Source organism: Canis lupus, chromosome 9 (genome assembly GCF_003254725.2).
Source record: "Canis lupus dingo isolate Sandy chromosome 9, ASM325472v2, whole genome shotgun sequence".
Taxonomy (NCBI): Eukaryota; Metazoa; Chordata; class Mammalia; order Carnivora; family Canidae; genus Canis; species Canis lupus.
Window position 1 is genome coordinate 42,075,612 of NC_064251.1, and position 19,404 is coordinate 42,095,015.

Consider the following 19,404-nt stretch of genomic DNA (forward strand, 5'->3'; position numbering starts at 1 on the left):
ACTATATATTGGCAAATCAAACTCCAATAAAAAAATACATTAAAAAAAAACTTAAAAAAAAAAAAGGAATATCTTGAAGGCATCCAGAAAAAAATGACATATTACATAGGAGGCAAAAAGGAAAAAGTGACTTATAATCAGAAATAGCAGTGACCAATAAAATTAATTAATTAATTAATTAAAAAAAGAAAGAAATAGCAGTGACCAAAAGACAATGCTATGATATCTTTAAGGTACTGATGCAGGGGGACCTGGCTGGCTCAGTTGGTAGAGTATGTGACTCTTAATTTCTGGGTGGTGAGTTCAAGGCCCATATTGGGTGTGGAGCCTACTTAAAAAAAAAAAAAGTACTGATGGGAAAAACTGAGAACCCAGATTTCTATACCAAGGGAAAATAATCTTTGAGAATGAAGTAAAAATAAAGACATTTTCAAGTAAATGAAACCTGATATAATCCACTGCCGGCAGACTAGCTCTATAAAAATTGTTAATGAAATTCTATAGGCTGAAGAGAAAAATCAAAGAAAAAGATCTTCAGGAAGGAATGAAGTATATTAGAAATTACAAGTATATAGGAGAACATAAAAGTCAACGCTTTAGGGATCCCTGGGTGGCGCAGCGGTTTAGCGCCTGCCTTTGGCCCAGGGCGCGATCCTGGAGACCCGGGATCGAATCCCACGTCAGGCTCCCGGTACATGGAGCCTGCTTCTCCCTCTGCCTATGTCTCTGCCTCTCTCTCTCTCTCTCTCTGTGACTATCATAAATAAATAAAAATTAAAAAAAAAAAGTCAATGCTTTATTCTCCTCCTAATTTCTTTCAAATATACACAGCTGGCTAAAGCAAAAAAGCTGAGCATTATATTGGAAGTTTATAATAAGTAAACGTAAAACATTTGAAAATATATAAGATAGAGGGATGATAAATGGACTTCTATCTTTGCAAGGTTGTTAGATTCTCCATAAATTAGTATAATACTAACACTAAATACACTGAAAAACTAGGGTGCCTGGGTGGCTTAGCCAGTTGGGTATCTGCCTTTGGCTCGGGTCACGATCTCAGGATCCTGGGATTGAGCCCTGTGTTGGGCTCCCTGCTCAGTGAGGGGTCTGCTGCTCCTTCTCCCTCTGCCTCTCTGTCCTCACCACCGCTCGTGCTCAAATGAATAAATAAAATCTTAAAAAAATATATATATATCACATACTATGAAAACTAAGAATGCATACTATTTCTAAAGAAACTACTAGAGCAGCCCGGGTGGCTCAGTGATTTAGCGCTGCCTTTAGCCCAGGGCTTGATCCTGGAGACCCGGGATCGAGTCCCACATCGGGCTCCCTGCATGGAGACTGCTTGTTCCTCTGCCTGTGTCTCTGCCCCCCGCCCCCGCCCCCGCCTGTGTGTCTCACATGAATAAGTTAATAAAATCTTAAAAAAAAAAAAAAGTAGCTACTAAAATATATGTCCTAATCTATTTCAAATGGCCTAGAAACCATCCACCATCATCCTTCATAAATGTAGACATGAAAGCCCATAATAATATATGAACAAATCCAAAACTTTAGAAAAGATGTAACACACATCATGATCATATACAAGACTGATCTGACATTCAAAAATCAACCAACATCGTTCACCATATTAATAGAATTAAAAAAGATAAACATATGATTGCCTCAAAAAATAGAAAGTATGTGACAAAATTTAACTACCATTCACAATAAAAACACAGGTAACTGATGAAGTGCATTTATGAAAATATATAGCTGATATCACACTTAATGGTAAAAGAATGTCTACTTTAGCCCCAAATTCAGAAACAGGCAGAGATGTTCACTCTTAATTCCTACTCAACAGTATACTGAAGATACACTGCCATTATCATAATAAATCACCTTTTATAGAATTGTGACATATGATCAAAATTAAAACTTACAAGCGAAGGAGTACTGAAATTAATTTCTTCAAAGCAGCCATCAAACATTAAACTAAATGTTGGATCTATAGGAAAAAAAACATTTTTAAAAACTATTAAGACTACTAAATTAATTTTTCCAGTTACTTTTTCTATGAAAATATTCTCTATTTTATCGGTAATGAAAATATCATGTAAATTAAAAATCATTAAGGAACTGAGTTTTTCTTGACCTAAAGTAATTTTTTGATCTTTTAATTAAATTCTCATGTAACCGGGACACCTGGGTGGCTCAGTGGTGTAGCACCTGCCTTTAGCCCAGGGCGTGATCCTGGAGTCCTAGGATCGAGTCCCACATCGGGCTCCCTGCATGAAGCCTGCTTCTGCCTGTGTCTCTGCCCCTCTCTCTTTGTCTCTCATGAATAAATAAATAAATAATCTTAAAAAAAAATCTCATGTAACCTTTGAGTAATATGATTTTTATCACTATTTTTAGAGTACAATCACTAACGGTCAAATGAACCATTAATTTGTAAGTGGAATCTAAACACATTTTCCTATAGAAATCCATAGCAGAGATATGCTGCTGAATATGTGCAATGAAAAATAATTAGAAAACAATGTTATAATTCAGTGTTTATAATGAAAAAAAACAAAACAACTGTGTTTTAAAATTGAACACTGAATGCAAATTATTAGGAAGTTGGACCAATTCCAGGGGCACCTAGCTGGCTCAATCAGTGGAGCATGTGACTCTCGATCTCAGGGCTGTGGGTTTAAGTCCTATATTGGGTAGTATAGACATTATTTAAAAATAAAATCTTTTTTTAAAAAAGGGAAGTGTGGGACACCTGGATGGGTCAGTGGTAGAGCATCTGCCTTTGACTCAGGACATGATCCCGGTCCAGGGATTGAGTTTCACATCGGGCTCCCTGCATAGGGTCTGCTTCTCCCTCTGTCTGTGTCTCTGCCTCTCTCTCTCATGAATAAATAAATAAATAAATAAATAAATAAATAAATAAATAAATAAATAAAATCTTTAAAAATAAACAAACAAATAAAAAGGAAGGTGGAAAAAAAAAAGGAAGGTGGACTAATTCCATTAGGCTGGTGGCTTACTTTAACTAAAATATGCAATAATCCACATGGAAGTGTTCTCAGGGGATAAGGAATGATTAAATTCGATATTAAGATACTACAGAAAAGTTGGACTTCATAAACAATTCTGACCAGCAAGTGACATTTAGTGATCTAATTATAAGTATCAGGAAGAGGCAAAAAGAAGGATCTATTATCGCCCCTATCAAAATCCATTTACTGGCTAGTCCATAAATCTCTTTACCTGCATTCTAGGCTGTTGCAATATCTAATACTCAACAAAATGATTCAAAGTAGTATCCAGTTTCCAAACCACCGCAATTTGCAGGGTAATATATGAATTTTATAATTACTCAAGGCTGTGAATTGATAGCAAATTTGAATAATTCTTCATTTAAAAAATGATCCAGGAGCCTCCAGATTTTAGAAAAAAAAAGACTTAATTTACTATAAAGGAACATTTCTAACTAAAATGAGATGCTTTCTCAAAATATTTTAACCAAATGTAATTAGTTGTAAAATCATTGTTACCTACCACTAGTAGTAAGGATTACAGGTCTTTTAGTTGTTGCCATGAATGTTTTGATTGCATTCAGAAACCCAGCATCTTCTTCAAAAATGACATCAACCTAAGAGCCATTTGTGAGAATAATATTGTATTGAGTAACAAAACATTTACTGGATAGGTTACGTATACATACTAGATATACTATATGTCTTGTCTGTTAGAAATAAAATTTATGAATTTATGAACAGTATGAATTCAGTCCACACTGAAAGCATAAAATGTTTTACACTATTAAAAGTAAAAAGCTGGGATGCCTGGGTGGCGCAGCGGTTTAGCGCCTGCCTTTGGCCCAGGGCGCGAGCCTGGAGACCTGGGATTGAATCCCACGTCGGGCTCCCGGTGCATGGAGCCTGCTTCTCCCTCTGCCTAGGTCTCTGCCTCTCTCTCTCTCTCTCTGTGTGACTATAATAAATAAATAAATAATTAAAAAAATAAAATAAAAGTAAAAAGTTATCAAATATTAAACCAAAAAAATCTAGTTACCTGTAACTGGACAAGTATGAGTCAGAATAATTTCTATAATCACTGAACAATAATGAATAATCCTGAACTGCATTAATCATCTTTCTGAAAAATTCTTCTACAGTTGACAGTTTCATTCACTTTAAATTCAAAGAGATACAATGGGGTGCCCAGGTGGCTCAGTTAGTTAAGCATCCAACTCTTGATTTAGCTCATCATGATCTCAAGGTCCTGAGATCGAGCCCACGTCAGGCACCACACTCAGCATGAAGTCTGCTTAAGATTTTCTCTCTCCCTCTGCCCCTCTCCCGACTCATGCACACATGCGTACTCTCTTTAAATATACAAATCTTAAAAAAAAAAAATTCAAAACAATACAAGGATACAAGGATACAAGTATTCCTGACTTTCTTGGTGGTTTTATAATACTTTATAGAAACACATACAGTAACCTTTTAGAATAACTTAAAAAAATTTTTTTTACATTTTTTTAATTTAAATTCAATTTCCCAACCTATAACACCAGTGCTCATCCCATCAATTGCCCTCCTCATTGCCCATCACCCAATTACCCTAACCCCCCACACACCTCCCCTTTCACAACCCTTTGTTTCTCAAAGTTAGGACTATCTCATGGTTTGTCTCCCTCTCTAATTTTTCCCACTCAGTTCCCTTCCTTTCCCTTATAATCCCTTTCACTATTTCTTATATTCCACGTATAAGTGAAACCATATGATGATTGTCCTTCTCCGAATGACTTCTTTCACTCCGCATAATACCCTCTGGTTTCATCGATATTGAAGCAAATGGTGGGTATTCATCTCTTCTACAGTTAAGTTCTTACTATGAGATATCATGAACATATGCCCATAAGCCTACCTCCTCAAAAAGAATGAGAGATGTTGCATTTTTCCTGCTGGGTTCCTCAGCTCCAAATTCTTTGACATTTGACTTAATTGTGTTTGTAGATTTAGTCTGAATAACTGGTTTTTGTTCACAAGAAGTTTTTATTCCTGCATAAATAAAATATTAGTATTTTAGATAGAATCAAGTTTTAATAGAACACTGGATGTTTCTGCAGAATAAACTCAAATAGAAACCCCCCTATCAAAAGTGAAACAAGGGGTGAAGAAAAAATAATTGAGCAAAAAATCAAAACTCCTATATGTAGGACCGTCAATCTAGCTGAGGTTTAATAAATAGCAATAGGAACTCAGGAAATACGATATTTTTATATATCAGGGTCATTAGTATTAAAAAATGTCATATATATTATGTCCATTTAATGGCTTACCTTTATTATTTTCCAGAAGTACTATTTCTTCATTATTTTTTGGCTTGGAAGACACTTTAAAATAATTTGCCAAAGTTTTAGGTGGAAGTGTTCGCTTAGGTACACTAGTTTGTGGTGACGGTGGAGGAAGTTTCCTTGGTGATGTAACAACTTTCTTAGGGGAGTTTAATTTTTCTGCCAAAAACAAATTTAACTAATGATAAGTATTCTAAAAGTTAACCGGATGGTAAGATTGAATTATCCACAGTCTATATTTCTCCTCTTACCACTTAAAAATTGATATATTTTCTTTCATTCTTACATTCAAATACTATGTACCAATAGTACTATATTATTACAGTTATTCTATCATCAGAGAAGGTAAAACCAGTCATTTGGAAGACACTCTTTTCTAAAGAAATGTATATCCTTGAGGCAAAGAATGTTCATAATCCCTCCATTCACTTTCTCTACATCTGCTGGAGTTCAGAAGAGGCTAGAGGAAAAGTGATAATGGTACATTCTAAGCACATTACAGAACATTGTTATCCAACTTCACTTTAGCCCTGTAGTAAATGGATACTGCAAAGAAAACAATATGTTTTTCTAGTGATACTGTGGAGGATAGATACAAAGTTTAAAAATAAATGACTGATCTCGACCCTCCAGAAGTCCTATGGTGCCAAGCATTTATTCTGGAGCATGTCCTTTTCTCCCCCTCTAAGTGCTCTGATTGAGTCCTCACACATTCAAATTATTTTTTAATATACCCCACTTCCACAGATCTTCTCATATCCTTTGCATATTATAGGTGCTTGAAAACTTACTGAAAATTTTGAGTTTACTATGTGCAATGACATGGATAGAGCTAGAGTATATTATGCTTAAGTGAAAAAAACAAAGATAAATTCCATATGATCTCACTCATATGTGGAATTTAAGAAAACAGATGAACTATATGGGAAGGGGAAAAAGAAAAAAAGGAGAGGGAAACAAGCCGTATGAGACTCTTAAGGATAAAGAACAAACTGAGAGTTGATGGAGTGATGTGCGTAGGGAATGACTAGATGCCTGATGGGGATTAAGGAAGGTATTTTTGTGGTAAGTGTTGGGTGCTACATGTTATAAATCACTGAATTTTATTCCAAAAACCAATATTGACTGTATATTAACTACCTACAATTTAAATTTAAAAAAGAAAAAAAAGAAAATGTTGAGTTTGAAAAATTATCCTAGATGTCACTATCATGTTATATATTATAAAAATAACATATATGTTATAAAAATAGGGCATTTCAACACAAGGTAACAGGCACATAATCTTAAAATAAAAAATATTCCTTTATATGGAATAGATTTCAATTTACTAAAAAATTACCATTTTTTCCTTATTTTTCTAATTTTGACATAGTACAAGGATTGCTTGATCATGGACTGGCATCACTCCAAACTGTTATTAGAAAATACATGCCAGGGATCCCTGGGTGGCGCAGTGGTTTAGCGCCTGCCTTTGGCCCAGGGCGCGATCCTGGAGACCCGGGATCGAATCCCACGTCAGGCTCTCGGTGCATGGAGCCTGCTTCTCCCTCTGCCTGTGTCTCTGCCTCTCTCTCTCTCTCTGTGACTATCATAAATAAATAAAAATTAAAAAAAAAAAAAAAAAAAAGAAAATACATGCCAATTTTTACTTACAGATACTTAGTAAGTGCTTGGCTAAATTTTATTGATATATTCTTTTTCAAGGATTTTCCACAAAAGCAATCAGCTCCACGGAGAGAGTACTACTTCTAGGTCTAAGACATCTTAATAAGCCAGAAAAAAATAAATATCAAGATTACTGGGGCTACATCAAAAGGATACAAGCCAATTAAGTTGCATTACCACTAGTCAAAGAGCAGATTATATGAGCACAAAAAGAAAAAAGGTTTCTGCTGCCTTATTTATTTATTTATTATTTATTTATTTATGATAGTTACACACACAGAGAGAGAGGCAGAGACACAGGCAGAGGTAGAAGCAGGCTCCATGCACCGGGAGCCCGATGTGGGATTCAATCCCAGGTCTCCAGGATCGCGCCCTGGGCCAAGGGCAAGCGCCAAACCGCTGCGCCACCCAGGGATCCCTTTTTTTTTTTTTTTTTTAAAGATTTTATCTATTTATTCATGAGAGACACAGAGAGGCAGAGACATAGGCAGAGGGAGAAGCAGGCTCCCTGAGGGTTCTGGAACCCGATGCGGGACTTGATCCCAGGACCCCGGGATCACAACCTGAGCCAAAGGCACACTCAACCACTGAGCCACTCAGGTGCCCCTAAAAGGTTGTTTCTGACAAAGACATACATTGGATTTACCCATATATCTGAATTAACACAAAAAACCCCCAAACGTAATAGATGAAACAATGCTTTTCAAGACTTTGGACATCATGCAAAAAAGGACAGTGATATACCTGAGAGACAGGAAACAAGGTGAACCCCAGGAATTGCCTAGATTCCTGCCTTGTGAGACAGTATCTAGGCCACATTGTAAAGAAGGGGAAGCCAGTCCAGAGGTTTCCTGAACTGAGGAGACTCAACAGGAGTCTGGAGATGTCAGGTAGAAAGTCATGGGGCAGAAGAGTGAAGAGAAGAGAGTTACACAGAGTGTTTCAGAAATTTGCAGAGGGTCCCCCTCAAGTCTTCCAAATTTGATGAAAATATAAACTCATTCATACAAGAAGCTCAGTAAAACCCAACTACATGAAGAAAATACCCATGCACATCAAAATCATAGTCTCTTATAACTAGTGACAAAGAGAAAATCTTAAAAGCAACCAGAATAATGAATACAAAGGACTAAAACACATTAAATATATACAAATCCATGAGTTCATCATAATACTAAAATAAACAAACTACCCCAAACGTCATTGGACAACTTCAGAGATTATTAGGACACCAATACGCTAAGAATTGATAAATAAAAGGGAAGAATGAAGCATTTCCTGTGCCTTTCCTGTACAAACTGTGTATCAGTGTCTAAACGGATGAGAGAAGTGCTTCTTAGATGTATAACTAATAAATTCAGAAAGGCTAAGTGAATTATAAAATCACTCATCTTAAAAATCCTTAATTTAAAAATTAAGGATTAATTATTTTAATAATCAAGTTAGATAATCAATAATCAAGTTTAATTAAATAATCAAGTTAATCAATTAATTAAATAATCAAGCGAGATAAAGATTATTGATGACTACAAAATACTTTTAGTTAACAGAGTGATGGCAGAACTTTATAGTGGGTGGATCAGCCTGAAAACTGAACTCACCAATCCATGTTAATACCACAATTGTATCTTTGGCTCTGATGTCATAGGAAGTATACAGCATTGCCTAAGCATGTATGCCGGCCCTGAAACAGAACCTGAATCTAACCAAACCCACAGATCTAACTTCCAGCTTACAAGAAAAAAGGGAAGAGGAATATATTAACTGATACCATGAAGATACAATAAGCCAAATCAAAAACATGAGTAATTTTATGAAAAATGACTTATGTTCTTCAACAAATAAATGATATGAAAAGGATGAGGTAACTATTATTATTATTTTTAAAGATTTTATTTATTATTTAAAAAATTTTTTTAAATTTTTATTTATTTATGATAGTCACAGAGAGAGAGAGAGAGAGGCAGAGACATAGGCAAAGGGAGAAGCAGGCTCCATGTACCGTGAGCCCGACGTGGGATTCGATCCCGGGTCTCCAGGATCGCACCCTGGGCCAAAGGCAGGCGCCAAACCGCTGCGCCACCCAGGGATCCCAGATTTTATTTATTTACTTGAGAGGGAGAGAGCACAAGGAGGGGGAGCAGCAGAGGGAGAAGAAGAATCAGGCTCCCTGCTGACCAGGGAGCCTGATGTGTGCTCGATCCCAGGACCCCGGAATCATGACCTGAACCAAAGGCAGAACTCAACCAAACCACTCAGACGCACCAGGATGAGGTAATTATTAGGGAGACTGAAAGAAATTTAAAAGACATCAATCAAATGTAAGATGTAGGGGACGCCTGTGTGGCTCAGCAGTTGAGCGTCTGCCTTTCACTCAGGGCGTGATCCCAGGTCTAGAGATCAAGCCCTCCATTAGGCTCCCTGTGATGAGCCTGCTTCTCCCTTTTGCCTGTGTCTCTCCTCTCTTTCTGGTCTTTCATGAATAAATAAAATCTTAAAAAAAAAAAAAAAAGATGTAAACCATGTTTGTACAAATCATTTGAAACAGAAAGCTAAAATAAGAGTATGTATTAGACCAAATTAAGGTATAAAGTTAATTTCAAGGTCTAATTATGATACTGTGGTTATACTACTTTTTAGAAAGTCCTTATTGGGCAGCCCTTGGTTGCCCGGCAATTTAGCGCTGCCGTCAGCCGGGGGTGTAATCCTGGAGATCCGGAATCGAGTCCCACGTGGGGCTCCCTGCATGGAGCCTGCTTTTCCCTCCACCTGTGTCTCTGCCTCTGTCTCTCTCTGTGTCTCTCATGAATAAATAAATAAAATCTTAAAATAATAATAATAATAAATAAATAAAGTCCTTATTAAGGGCCGCCTGGGTAGCTCAGTGGTTGAGCATCTGTCTTTGGCTCAGGACGTGACCCTGGAGTTTTGGGATCGAGTTCTGCACTAGGCTCCTGCATGGAGCCTGCTTCTCCCCCTTTGCCTATGTGTCTGCCTCTCTCTGTGTCTCTCATGAATAAATAAATAAAATATTTAAAAAATTTTTTTTCTTTTAAAGTCCTTATCAAAGGATCCTTGGGTGGCTCAGTGGTTTAGTGCCTGCCTTAGGCCCAGGGTGTGATCCTGGAGTCTCGGGATTGAGTCCCACGTCAGGCTCCCTGCATGGAGCCTGCTTCTCCTTCTCCCTGTGTCTCTGCCTCTCTCTGTGTGTGTTTCTCATGAATAAATAAATAAAATCTTAAAAAAAAATTGTCCAGGAAAAAATAATAATTTTAAAGGTATGTGCATGTGTGTGTGTGTGTGTGTAGGAAAATATAAAAAAACGAATGGCAAAATGCTGATTACTAAAATTCTTTTTGCAGATTTTATTTTTTCAAAGGTTATGACCTAAGGAAAATAATTTACTTACTTGGTGACTTGCCTAGGTTGTAACTATTAAAAAAACAAGGTTTTTGAGAGTTTACACCTTGCTTGTCCACTTGATGGGACTGAGTAGCTTCCTTCAGTTGAGATAGAATTTGTCTACCACTGCGCTGAGAAGATGCATTGACTTCAAATATCTAAAAGAAGAATATACGAAAGCAAGGCAGAATGGTTGGTTTTCCTTTAATCCAAGTGTAACTACTACATTAACATTCTCCCAGTGTAGCTCTTACTAACCTTGAATCCAAGCTCCTGAGCACAAGCATACACTGCAGCAGTTTTCCCCACTCCTGTTGGCCCTGTTATAAGAACAGTATTGCAAAGGCGAGTCTCTTCTTCGTCATCTGAACTGCCTTTAAAATCTATGCTATCCAACAGATCTGAAAAATTATTCAAATGCAAATTATGAATTGATAATTGCTTGGGCAGCAATTCTATCTCACAAAATGCAATGATCACACCTTACAAACTTCTTGCCAATAAATGCTGGAAAATTAATTTATAAAAACTAGATAATCAAATGACTCAAAATACCTTCCTGTTTCTCATCTTTTTTTCCCTTCAAATTTTGTCTTTCTTCCAATTCAGCTCTTTTCTTCCAGTCTTTCAACCAGCTGCCATGAGAAAATGTATGTTAATAAAAATAATTCACAGAATAGAGATCTCTTTGAACCAACTATATATAGTAAAATATCTTTACATGGGCATGAATATTTTTAAATGAAGTAATTTTACCAAAATACACAAGACTCTATGTGCAAAGTTATTCACTGCAACATTGTTTATACTAGCTTCCAAAGGGAAAAACCTAAGTATCTCAGTAGGAAAAAAAGATACATACAGTAGAGTTACCTAAGAAACCAGTACAGAACAACCGTAAAGAACTGAGGAGACCATGTGATGACATGAAAGATGCCTAATACATGATATTAAGCATAAGTAGAAAGATTAAGTTCTAGACTGCCCAAGTCTGAGTTTCAGCTCCAGCACTTTCGAGCTGTGTGACTCTGGACAAATAATTCAACCCCGTAGGCCCATTCCTCATCTATGAGATAAGGACAATAGTATCTACCCTCATGGTACAGTTTTAAGGACTAAATGAGCTAAGAACAATGAAAATATTTAGAACAGTACTGAGCTAAAGTGTTAACTATTATTATGGGCCCCTATTTCTTATATGAAATCATTTGGACAAGTGAGTTTTAGAATTCAAAAATTTTCAGGTATTAGAAAAGTAATTTGGCACATATACCATATATACCACAATACCTCTAATGGGGTCTGTAGCGTTACATCTACAATTACTTAAAATTTCTATTTTAAAAAATATATGAACTCCTGGGCAGCCTGGGTGGCTCAGTGGTTTAAGCACCTGCCTTCCGCCCAGGGTGTAATCCTGGAGTCCCAGGATCGAGTCCCACGTCAGACTCCCTGCATGGAGCCTGCTCCTCCCTCTGCCTGTGTCTCTGCCTCTCTCTCTCTCTGTGTGTCTATCATGAATAAATAAATAAAATCTTAAAAAAAAAATCCCTGGGGGATCCCTGGGTGGCACAGCAGTTTGGCGCCTGCCTTTGGCCCAAGGCACGATCCTGGAGACCCAGGATCGAGTCCCACGTCGGGCTCCCGGTGTATAGAGCCTGCTTCTCCCTCTGCCTGTGTCTCTGCCTCTCTCTCTGTGTGTGTGACTATCATAAATTAAAAAAAAAAAAAAATCCCTGGAAAGATTTAAAAAATAATAATAAATAAAAAATATATGAACTCCTATTAAGTGAGATTCCTAAAACTCATAATATATGATAAAATTAGTAACTTTCAGTTTTCAAAACTTCTTGGATATGGGAATCATAAACAAAAGATTATGGACCTGAGGGATCCCTAGGTGGCTCAGCGGTTTAGCGCCTGCCTTTGGCCCAAGGCGTGATCCTGGAGTCCCAGGATCGGGTCCCTCATCGGGCTTCCTGCATGGAGCCTGCTTCTCCCTCTGCCTGTGTCTCTGCCTCTCTCTCTGAATAAATAAATAAAATCTTAAAAAAAAAGATTATGGACCTGAATTAATAGTAATATGATCCTATTTGTTAGGAAGAAAGGAGCCAATATATGCATAAATTTTTTTCCTGGAAGGTTTTACAAAAAATCTTTAATGGTTGACCTCTGGAGAGTAGAAATGGAAGAAAAAAGGAATATTTACTTTTCACATTTTTCCTAATTTTCTTTTTTTAAAAGATTTTATCATATAATGTATTACTTTATAATTTCTAGATTTTTGTATAAATAAAGTAGTAAAACTAGATTCATAAACAATTTCTCAATTCTTTTACAAGTTTTACCAACCTATGTAACTTTTTTATAGCCAGTTCATTGCCTATGAGTTCATTGGAGTTCTGAGGTTGATACTTTTCTGTCCAAAGCATGTCTTCAGTTCCAGAATCTAAAGCAAAAAATATGCATTAAAATATTGCTCCTTGACATAAGTATATATTCTTGGACATTTACAGTATCGTTTCATGTAAATAATACGTATTTATACAAGTATTTATATCTACAAAATGCCAAAAGGGGCAAAGTTCTTTTTTTAAAATTAAAAAAAAGTTTTTTTTTTAATTTTTAATATTTTTATTTGAGGGAGAGAGAGAGGGAGAGTGAGAGGGAGAGGGAAAGAGAACATGAGTAGGTGGAGGGACAGAGAGATAAGCAGACTTGCCATTGACTATAGAGCCCAACGCAGGGCTTGATCCCAGAACCCTGAGAGCATGACCTGAGGGGAAGTCAGACACTTAAGCGCCTGAGCCACCCAGGTACCCCATATTTGAAATTCTTCGTTATCAAAACCCTTCCCCCGGGCAGCCCCGGTGGCCCAGCGGTTTAGCGCCGCCTGCGGCCCAAGGCGTGATCCTGGAGACCCTGGATCGGGTCCCACGTCAGGCTCTCTGCATGGAGCCTGCTTCTCCCTCTGCCTCTCTCTCTCTCTCTCTCTCTCTGCATCTCTATGAATAAATAAATAAAATCTTTAAAAAAGAAAAAAACCTTCCCCCGTAGAAGCTAACCACCACTGGGCCAAGTGGGTGACTCAGTGTCAGGTAAGTGTCCAAGTCTTGATCTCAGGTCAGGTCTTGATTTCAGGGTTGTGAGTTCAAGCCCCACATTGGGCCCCACAATGGGTTACATGATGGACACGGAGCCTACTTAAAAAGGGGGGGGAGGGGCACCTAGGTGGCTCCAGTTAGTTAAGCAGCCAACTCTTTGATTTTGGCTCAGGTCTTGATCTTAGGATTGTAAGATGTCTGGCTCTGCACCCGGCAGAGTCAGCTCCTCTCCCTTTGCCCTCTGCCGAACCTCCATCCTCCCCTTCCGTGCACACTTTCAAATAAATATATCATTAAAAAAAATAATAATAGAAAGCTAACCACCATAAAGTCTCATGACAGTAAAGTACATATTTAGGGCAGCCCAGGTGGCTCAGTGGTTTAGCACTGCCTTCAGCCCAGGGCGTGATCCTGGATACCTGGGATCAAGTCCCACGTCAGGCTCCCTGCATGGAGCCTGCTTCTCCCTTTGCCTGTATCTCTACCCCTCTCTCTCTCTCTCTGTGTCACTCATGAATAAATAAATAAAATCTTAAAAAAAAAAAAAAAAAAGTAGGGCAGCCCGGTGGCTCAGCGGTTTAGCACCGCCTTCAGCCCAGGGTATGATCCTGGAGACCCTGGATCAAGTCCCATGTCGGGCTCCCTGCATGGAGTCTGCTTCTTCCTCTGCCTGTATCTCTGCCATGCTCTCTCTCTCTCTGTGTCTCTCATTAATAAAGAAGTAAATCTTAAAAAAGAAAAAAAAAGTACACATTTAGAAGCGCTTGGCTGGCTCTGTGGGTAGAGCATGTGACTCTTGATCTTGGGATCATGAGTTCAAGCCCCATGTTGAGGGTAGAGATTCCTTAAAAAAATTTTTTTAGGGGATCCCTGGGTGGCTCAGCGGTTTAGCGCCTGCCTTCAGCCCAGGGTGTGATCCTGGAGACCCGGGATCGAATCCCACGTCGGGCTCCCTGCATGGAGCCTCCTTCTCCCTCTGCCTGTGTTTCTGCCTCTCTCTCTCTGAGTCTCTCATGAATAAATAAAATCTTTAAAAATTTTTAATATTAAAAAGATAAATATTAGCACATATTTAAAACTTTAATAATCACTAAAAAAATGAAACATGAAAAATAATGTATACTGTAAGAAATAATCTAAAGAGCAAAGAAAGGCAGGGCAGCTCTGGTGGCGCAGCGGTTTAGCACCACCTGCAGCCCAGGGCATGATCCTGGAGACCCTGGATCAAGTCCCATGTCAGGCTCTCTGTAGGGAGCCTGCTTCTCCCTCTGCCTGTGTCTCTGCCTCTCTCTCTCTCTGCATCTCTATGAATAAATAAATAAAATCTTAAAAAAAAAAAAAGAGCAAAGGCAGTATAATTTTAGTGTAATTTCCTTTGACTCCTGGAAAAAGAAATTAAAACGACCTACTAAGTCAACTTGGGTAAATGGAGATGTGCTACTCCCATTTGAGAAGACGGAATGTTGTAAAGATGCCAATTCATTCCAAATTAATCTATACACTAATGCAAAATCAAAACCCAAGGGGATTTGTGGGGGTAGGAGAATCTGTAGGTCTTTCAGCAGTACAGCTACATAAACATAGTTTTAAAAAATGATAGGAAATTTGCTGTATAAATATCAAAACACACTTTAAAGCTATATAACTGGATGACTTAATTAATTTAAAAAAATATTTTGAAAAAGCTAGATAACCCAAACGGGAACATGTCAGAGACACGTGAAATAGGTATAAATTGTATAGCATTAAAAAATAATAATGATAAATACATAAAAATTGTATAGTACAATTCCAGGTTTTTAAAAAAACACATATTTACAAAAGCACAGAAAAATCAAAGACCAAACACCAATCTATTAAATGTGTCACTGTGTCAGTGTGTAATTAATAAGGCTTCCACTTTTTGTTTTATATACATATATAGCTTGAATGTTGCAATGAACATGTATTAAAAAGAGAAAATGAAGGGTTAAATAAACAAAAGTGTTGTAGGAGCAGAGAAAGAAGGTCTGATTTACCAGGAATAGGAGATCTTTCTGAGGGAGACTCTTTGCCATCATCTATTATCAGAACATCAGGATCTTCAACTGCTTCTGTTTCTACTTTACACGCTATACTCAAAGTAGTTTGTTTCTTCCTGGATGTTTTAGAAAGGCCTTGCTTTATCCTATTGGAGTTGTTTCTCTTGTCAAGTTCTTCTGGTTTCTCATTTATCTTTTTTGGACTTGGTGAAGACTCATTTGGTTTCTTTCTTTTTGACTTATGAATGTCTGTTTCCACTCGTTTCCTTTTGGTTTCCTTTTGATTGACATCAGGCTCTAGTTGTGGACTTTCTATTTCAGAAATTACAGAAGTGCATGTGCTTACTATTCAACCAAAAACCAATTTTAATATCCAGTCATCTATATATATCACTTCAAAATATCCAATAATTTTTTTACTCCAAGATAAAGAGGTAAGGATCAAATGTGGCACAATGAATGCAATCAGGACATCTTGTTCTATAGACTGCCTTTTACACAAAGTATGTAAATTCAAATGATCTCACCTAAGGCTTTCCTTAAATGAACTATTAATGTTTTAACCTAATAAAATCTGTCTTTGGGTTTGCATGGTAGGGGCCAACACTGCACTGACCAAGATGCTTTATTCCAGTTGAACAGCTGATCATCAGCAATATTCTCTCTGGACTTCCAAGAGTCAATGACGAAGTCTTAATGTTTTCAAAAGCAAAATGTTAACGTAAATGATAACTGTCACTAACCTTGTTTACGATGACATTCAGAAAGTACTTGGTGCTCACTTCGTTTTTTTAGAAGCAAAGAAAAATATGTCCTCAAAGAAAACTCAGGATTTGACCACCTAATTTCCTCTAGCAAAAGATTTCTTATTTCTTCAGTCATATCTTTCCTTCTGTCCACAAACTGCAATAAAGAATAAAATGCTCAACAACAGACCTACATTATCTATTTTAAGATTTTTTTTTTTTTTTAAGTAATCTCTATGCTCAATATGGGGCTCAAACTCACAACCCTGAGACCAAGAGTTGTCTGCTCCACTGACTGAGCCAGCCAGGTGACCCCTACATGATCTATTAATATTAGTCACCAACCACTTTCTAATAAGTCAGTATTAATGTAGGAGTAGTTTTAGTGACTAAATACAACATTGACAGCAAAGCTGCATTTGCATAGCTTTTGAAGGATTTCATTCATATTTTTATTGTTTCCTCTTTCAACTAACTGTAAGTTATACATTTATCAGATTAGAATGCTGACATATACAATACCTAAATGTGCTATATATAACCTAATATTCTTTTGAAATTGGCTACCATTAATTCTTAAAATGTTTCCAAAGCTGTAGGAATATTTAAAAGAGATGTCTACCTCAACTGGGATTTATTTTTTTAAATTGGACTCTAGGGGAAAAAAAATGAACTTTAGATGACAATAGTCGATATCCATTTTTTTTTTTCCCCTCTGAGAGATGTGAAGGAAACACCCTACAAAGGATGAGCTCTCTATACTTACCACAACCGTAGAATTAGTAATTTTGGAATTTGAATTCAATGTTGAAAATTCACCAAGAGCAAGAACACATTTTGAGAGATCTATTACTCTAGTATTCAGTTCTTTAAGTTTGGTTAAGAGAGGGCAAGTAGGTGGTTTCAAATGCCACAAGTGGCATCCTAAAGAAAAACAGAAAATAAGTATCTTAATTACTTTCCTTCATATACATTCAATGCCAAATATGCAAACATGCAAAGACCTGACAACTACACAGTTAACACAAAGATACCAAAACTCAAATGACTATACAGGGAACCCATCCTCACTTCCAATAAATACAATTAATAAAAAATTAGTGAATCTTCTGTTCCAATTGTTTAAAATAACCAAGTAATAGCAAACTTTCTTTTCTTTTTTAATCAACCTTGCTATTCAGGGTAAAGATTTCAGGGGCAGTTAGCATCCTGCTCTAAAGTTTAAATTCTGAAGTCAGACCTGGGTTCAAATCCAAACTGTGCCACTTGCTAGCTAGGTGAGCATGAGCAAGATCCTAAACCTTAGCTTTTTCATCTGTAAAGCAGAGGTGACAACTATAATAATCAAAACCTCCTAGAGTGGATATGGAGATTAAACTACTTATGCACACATATGATACTAGTAAATCAGTATGTAATAACTCTTAAGGTTCTAAGAGAGAGATTCTCTCTGGGCTTCCCTCATCTCATCTACAAATATATATGCTAAGTTTGACAGCAGCGCTCTGGTGAAAATGTGTTTATCAATACCAGGGAAGAAGAGTGTAATTAATTTCTATAGTTGAATATAGTAATACAAATGCTGTATAAAATTAACTGGTGAAAGTAACAAGACAAGTTTCATCAACTGAATGGCGAATGGCAGAGCCAGGGAAGAAAGGGAAAGAAGTCTGGTTGGGAATTTCCCTGTATAAATGGGAGGCTGAGGGGCACCTGGGTGGCTGTCAGTTGAGCATCTGACTTAGGCTCAGGTCATGATCTCAGGGTCCTGGGATACAGCCTTGTGTTGGGCTCCCTGGTCAGCAGGGGAGTGTGCTGTCCCTCTCTGTCTCTCCCTGCTCGTGCTCTTCTTTCCCTCTCAAAAAATTCAATAAAATAAAATAATAAAATCAAATCTAAATGGGAGGCTGAACAAAACTCAAAAACTATTAAGGTCAGAAACACAAAAGGAAAAGAGAAAGAAAAAGAATGTAGATATTTCATTGAGTAGAGGGAGTGCATTAAACCAAACCACAAAGCCAGCTGAGAAGAATACAATTGCTTTTGTACTGACAAAAAAACCTACAGGCAGGAACAATGACGAGGATGATATAAAGCTTTGTACACTTTTGGTAATTAAAAACTATATAAGTAAAATAAGACTGTGGTTACTATAACATTTGAATCCAAATAGAATCCAGTTCTGATCAAGCTAAGACAATTGTGCAAGTGGCTTGTGCAAACAACTCACCCATGTGCATGGTGTGTGTGAGGAAAGGGTGAGATGGAGCACATAACGCTGCTACTTGTTTGTTACCTATTCTAGCAGATATTTATATGGGATGAGAGAGAAAAAGCTGTTCTGGAAAGGAGGCAACCAGATTTCCCTTGAACATTCAGTAGCCCACTGGAAAGGACAGAGCTGGAGCTCCTCTGAGAAAGTCTTAAAGATGACCTGTTATACATAGGCTACATGTGAAGAGCACTGCCTTTTTTAGAACACAGTGCCTCTCAGAACAAAAGCACTGAAGGACCCACCCACGTGCCTACTCTCTATTAGCACTCGGGGTGAGGGTTGAGGGCTGAGGATGCTGCTGGTTCTCCTGCCCCAAGCTCCCCATCCTCAGTAAAGTGAGTCCAAGATTGAGGAAGAGAGAATGAAACACATTCTTCAAGTTCCCACTAAAAATCCCTTTAAGAATTATCTTTAAACCTTTGCCTCATTTTAAGTCAACTTACAGTTTCACATTCCTTCTATCATTTAAAAATATTTCATTATAACAAACTCACCATCATCTTTTTGTTGTACGTGGACAACTCTCTGGAAACTGGTACTCACTGCATTGTACACATCTAATGCAGCAGCTTTCTTTGCAATCTGTCGTTTCAGCAATTCTGGCAAACCACTCATTAGAAAGTCACGCTTTGCTTTAAACTGCACATCGCAATCCTGAGACTTTTCACATGTATCTTGACTTTTAAGAAAACGATGTGAAAAAGGAAACCTAAGGTTATAAACACTTAAAAAAAATAAACCATAGAATACTTTTTAATTGATAAAAATCAACTACTTGAGATGTTAGCTGGTCAAATTCATTTTTGCTTATCATAAAAAGTCTATCAGTTTTAAGAAATTA

The 19,404-nt window shown here is 37.3% G+C and overlaps 1 protein-coding gene across 4 annotated transcripts in view; it reads right to left on the reverse strand.

Annotated features, from left to right (window-relative positions):
- ATAD5 (ATPase family AAA domain containing 5) overlaps positions 1-19,404 on the reverse strand; it is a 50,248-nt gene that overhangs the window by 11,742 nt on the left and 19,102 nt on the right. For 3 of the 4 annotated variants that reach the window (XM_049114802.1, XM_049114801.1, XM_049114803.1), the window contains 12 exons: positions 19,058-19,287; positions 17,055-17,212; positions 16,286-16,445; positions 15,540-15,854; positions 12,770-12,866; positions 10,973-11,052; positions 10,676-10,818; positions 10,425-10,575; positions 5,333-5,506; positions 4,918-5,051; positions 3,544-3,637; positions 1,932-1,996 (listed from right to left, as the gene is read on the reverse strand). In XM_049114802.1, coding sequence (XP_048970759.1) covers positions 1,932-1,996; positions 3,544-3,637; positions 4,918-5,051; positions 5,333-5,506; positions 10,425-10,575; positions 10,676-10,818; positions 10,973-11,052; positions 12,770-12,866; positions 15,540-15,854; positions 16,286-16,445; positions 17,055-17,212; positions 19,058-19,287 — 1,801 coding nt within the window. The remainder of the gene's footprint in view (positions 1-1,931; positions 1,997-3,543; positions 3,638-4,917; positions 5,052-5,332; positions 5,507-10,424; positions 10,576-10,675; positions 10,819-10,972; positions 11,053-12,769; positions 12,867-15,539; positions 15,855-16,285; positions 16,446-17,054; positions 17,213-19,057; positions 19,288-19,404) is intronic. The other variant, XM_025476483.3, reaches the window with a different exon arrangement.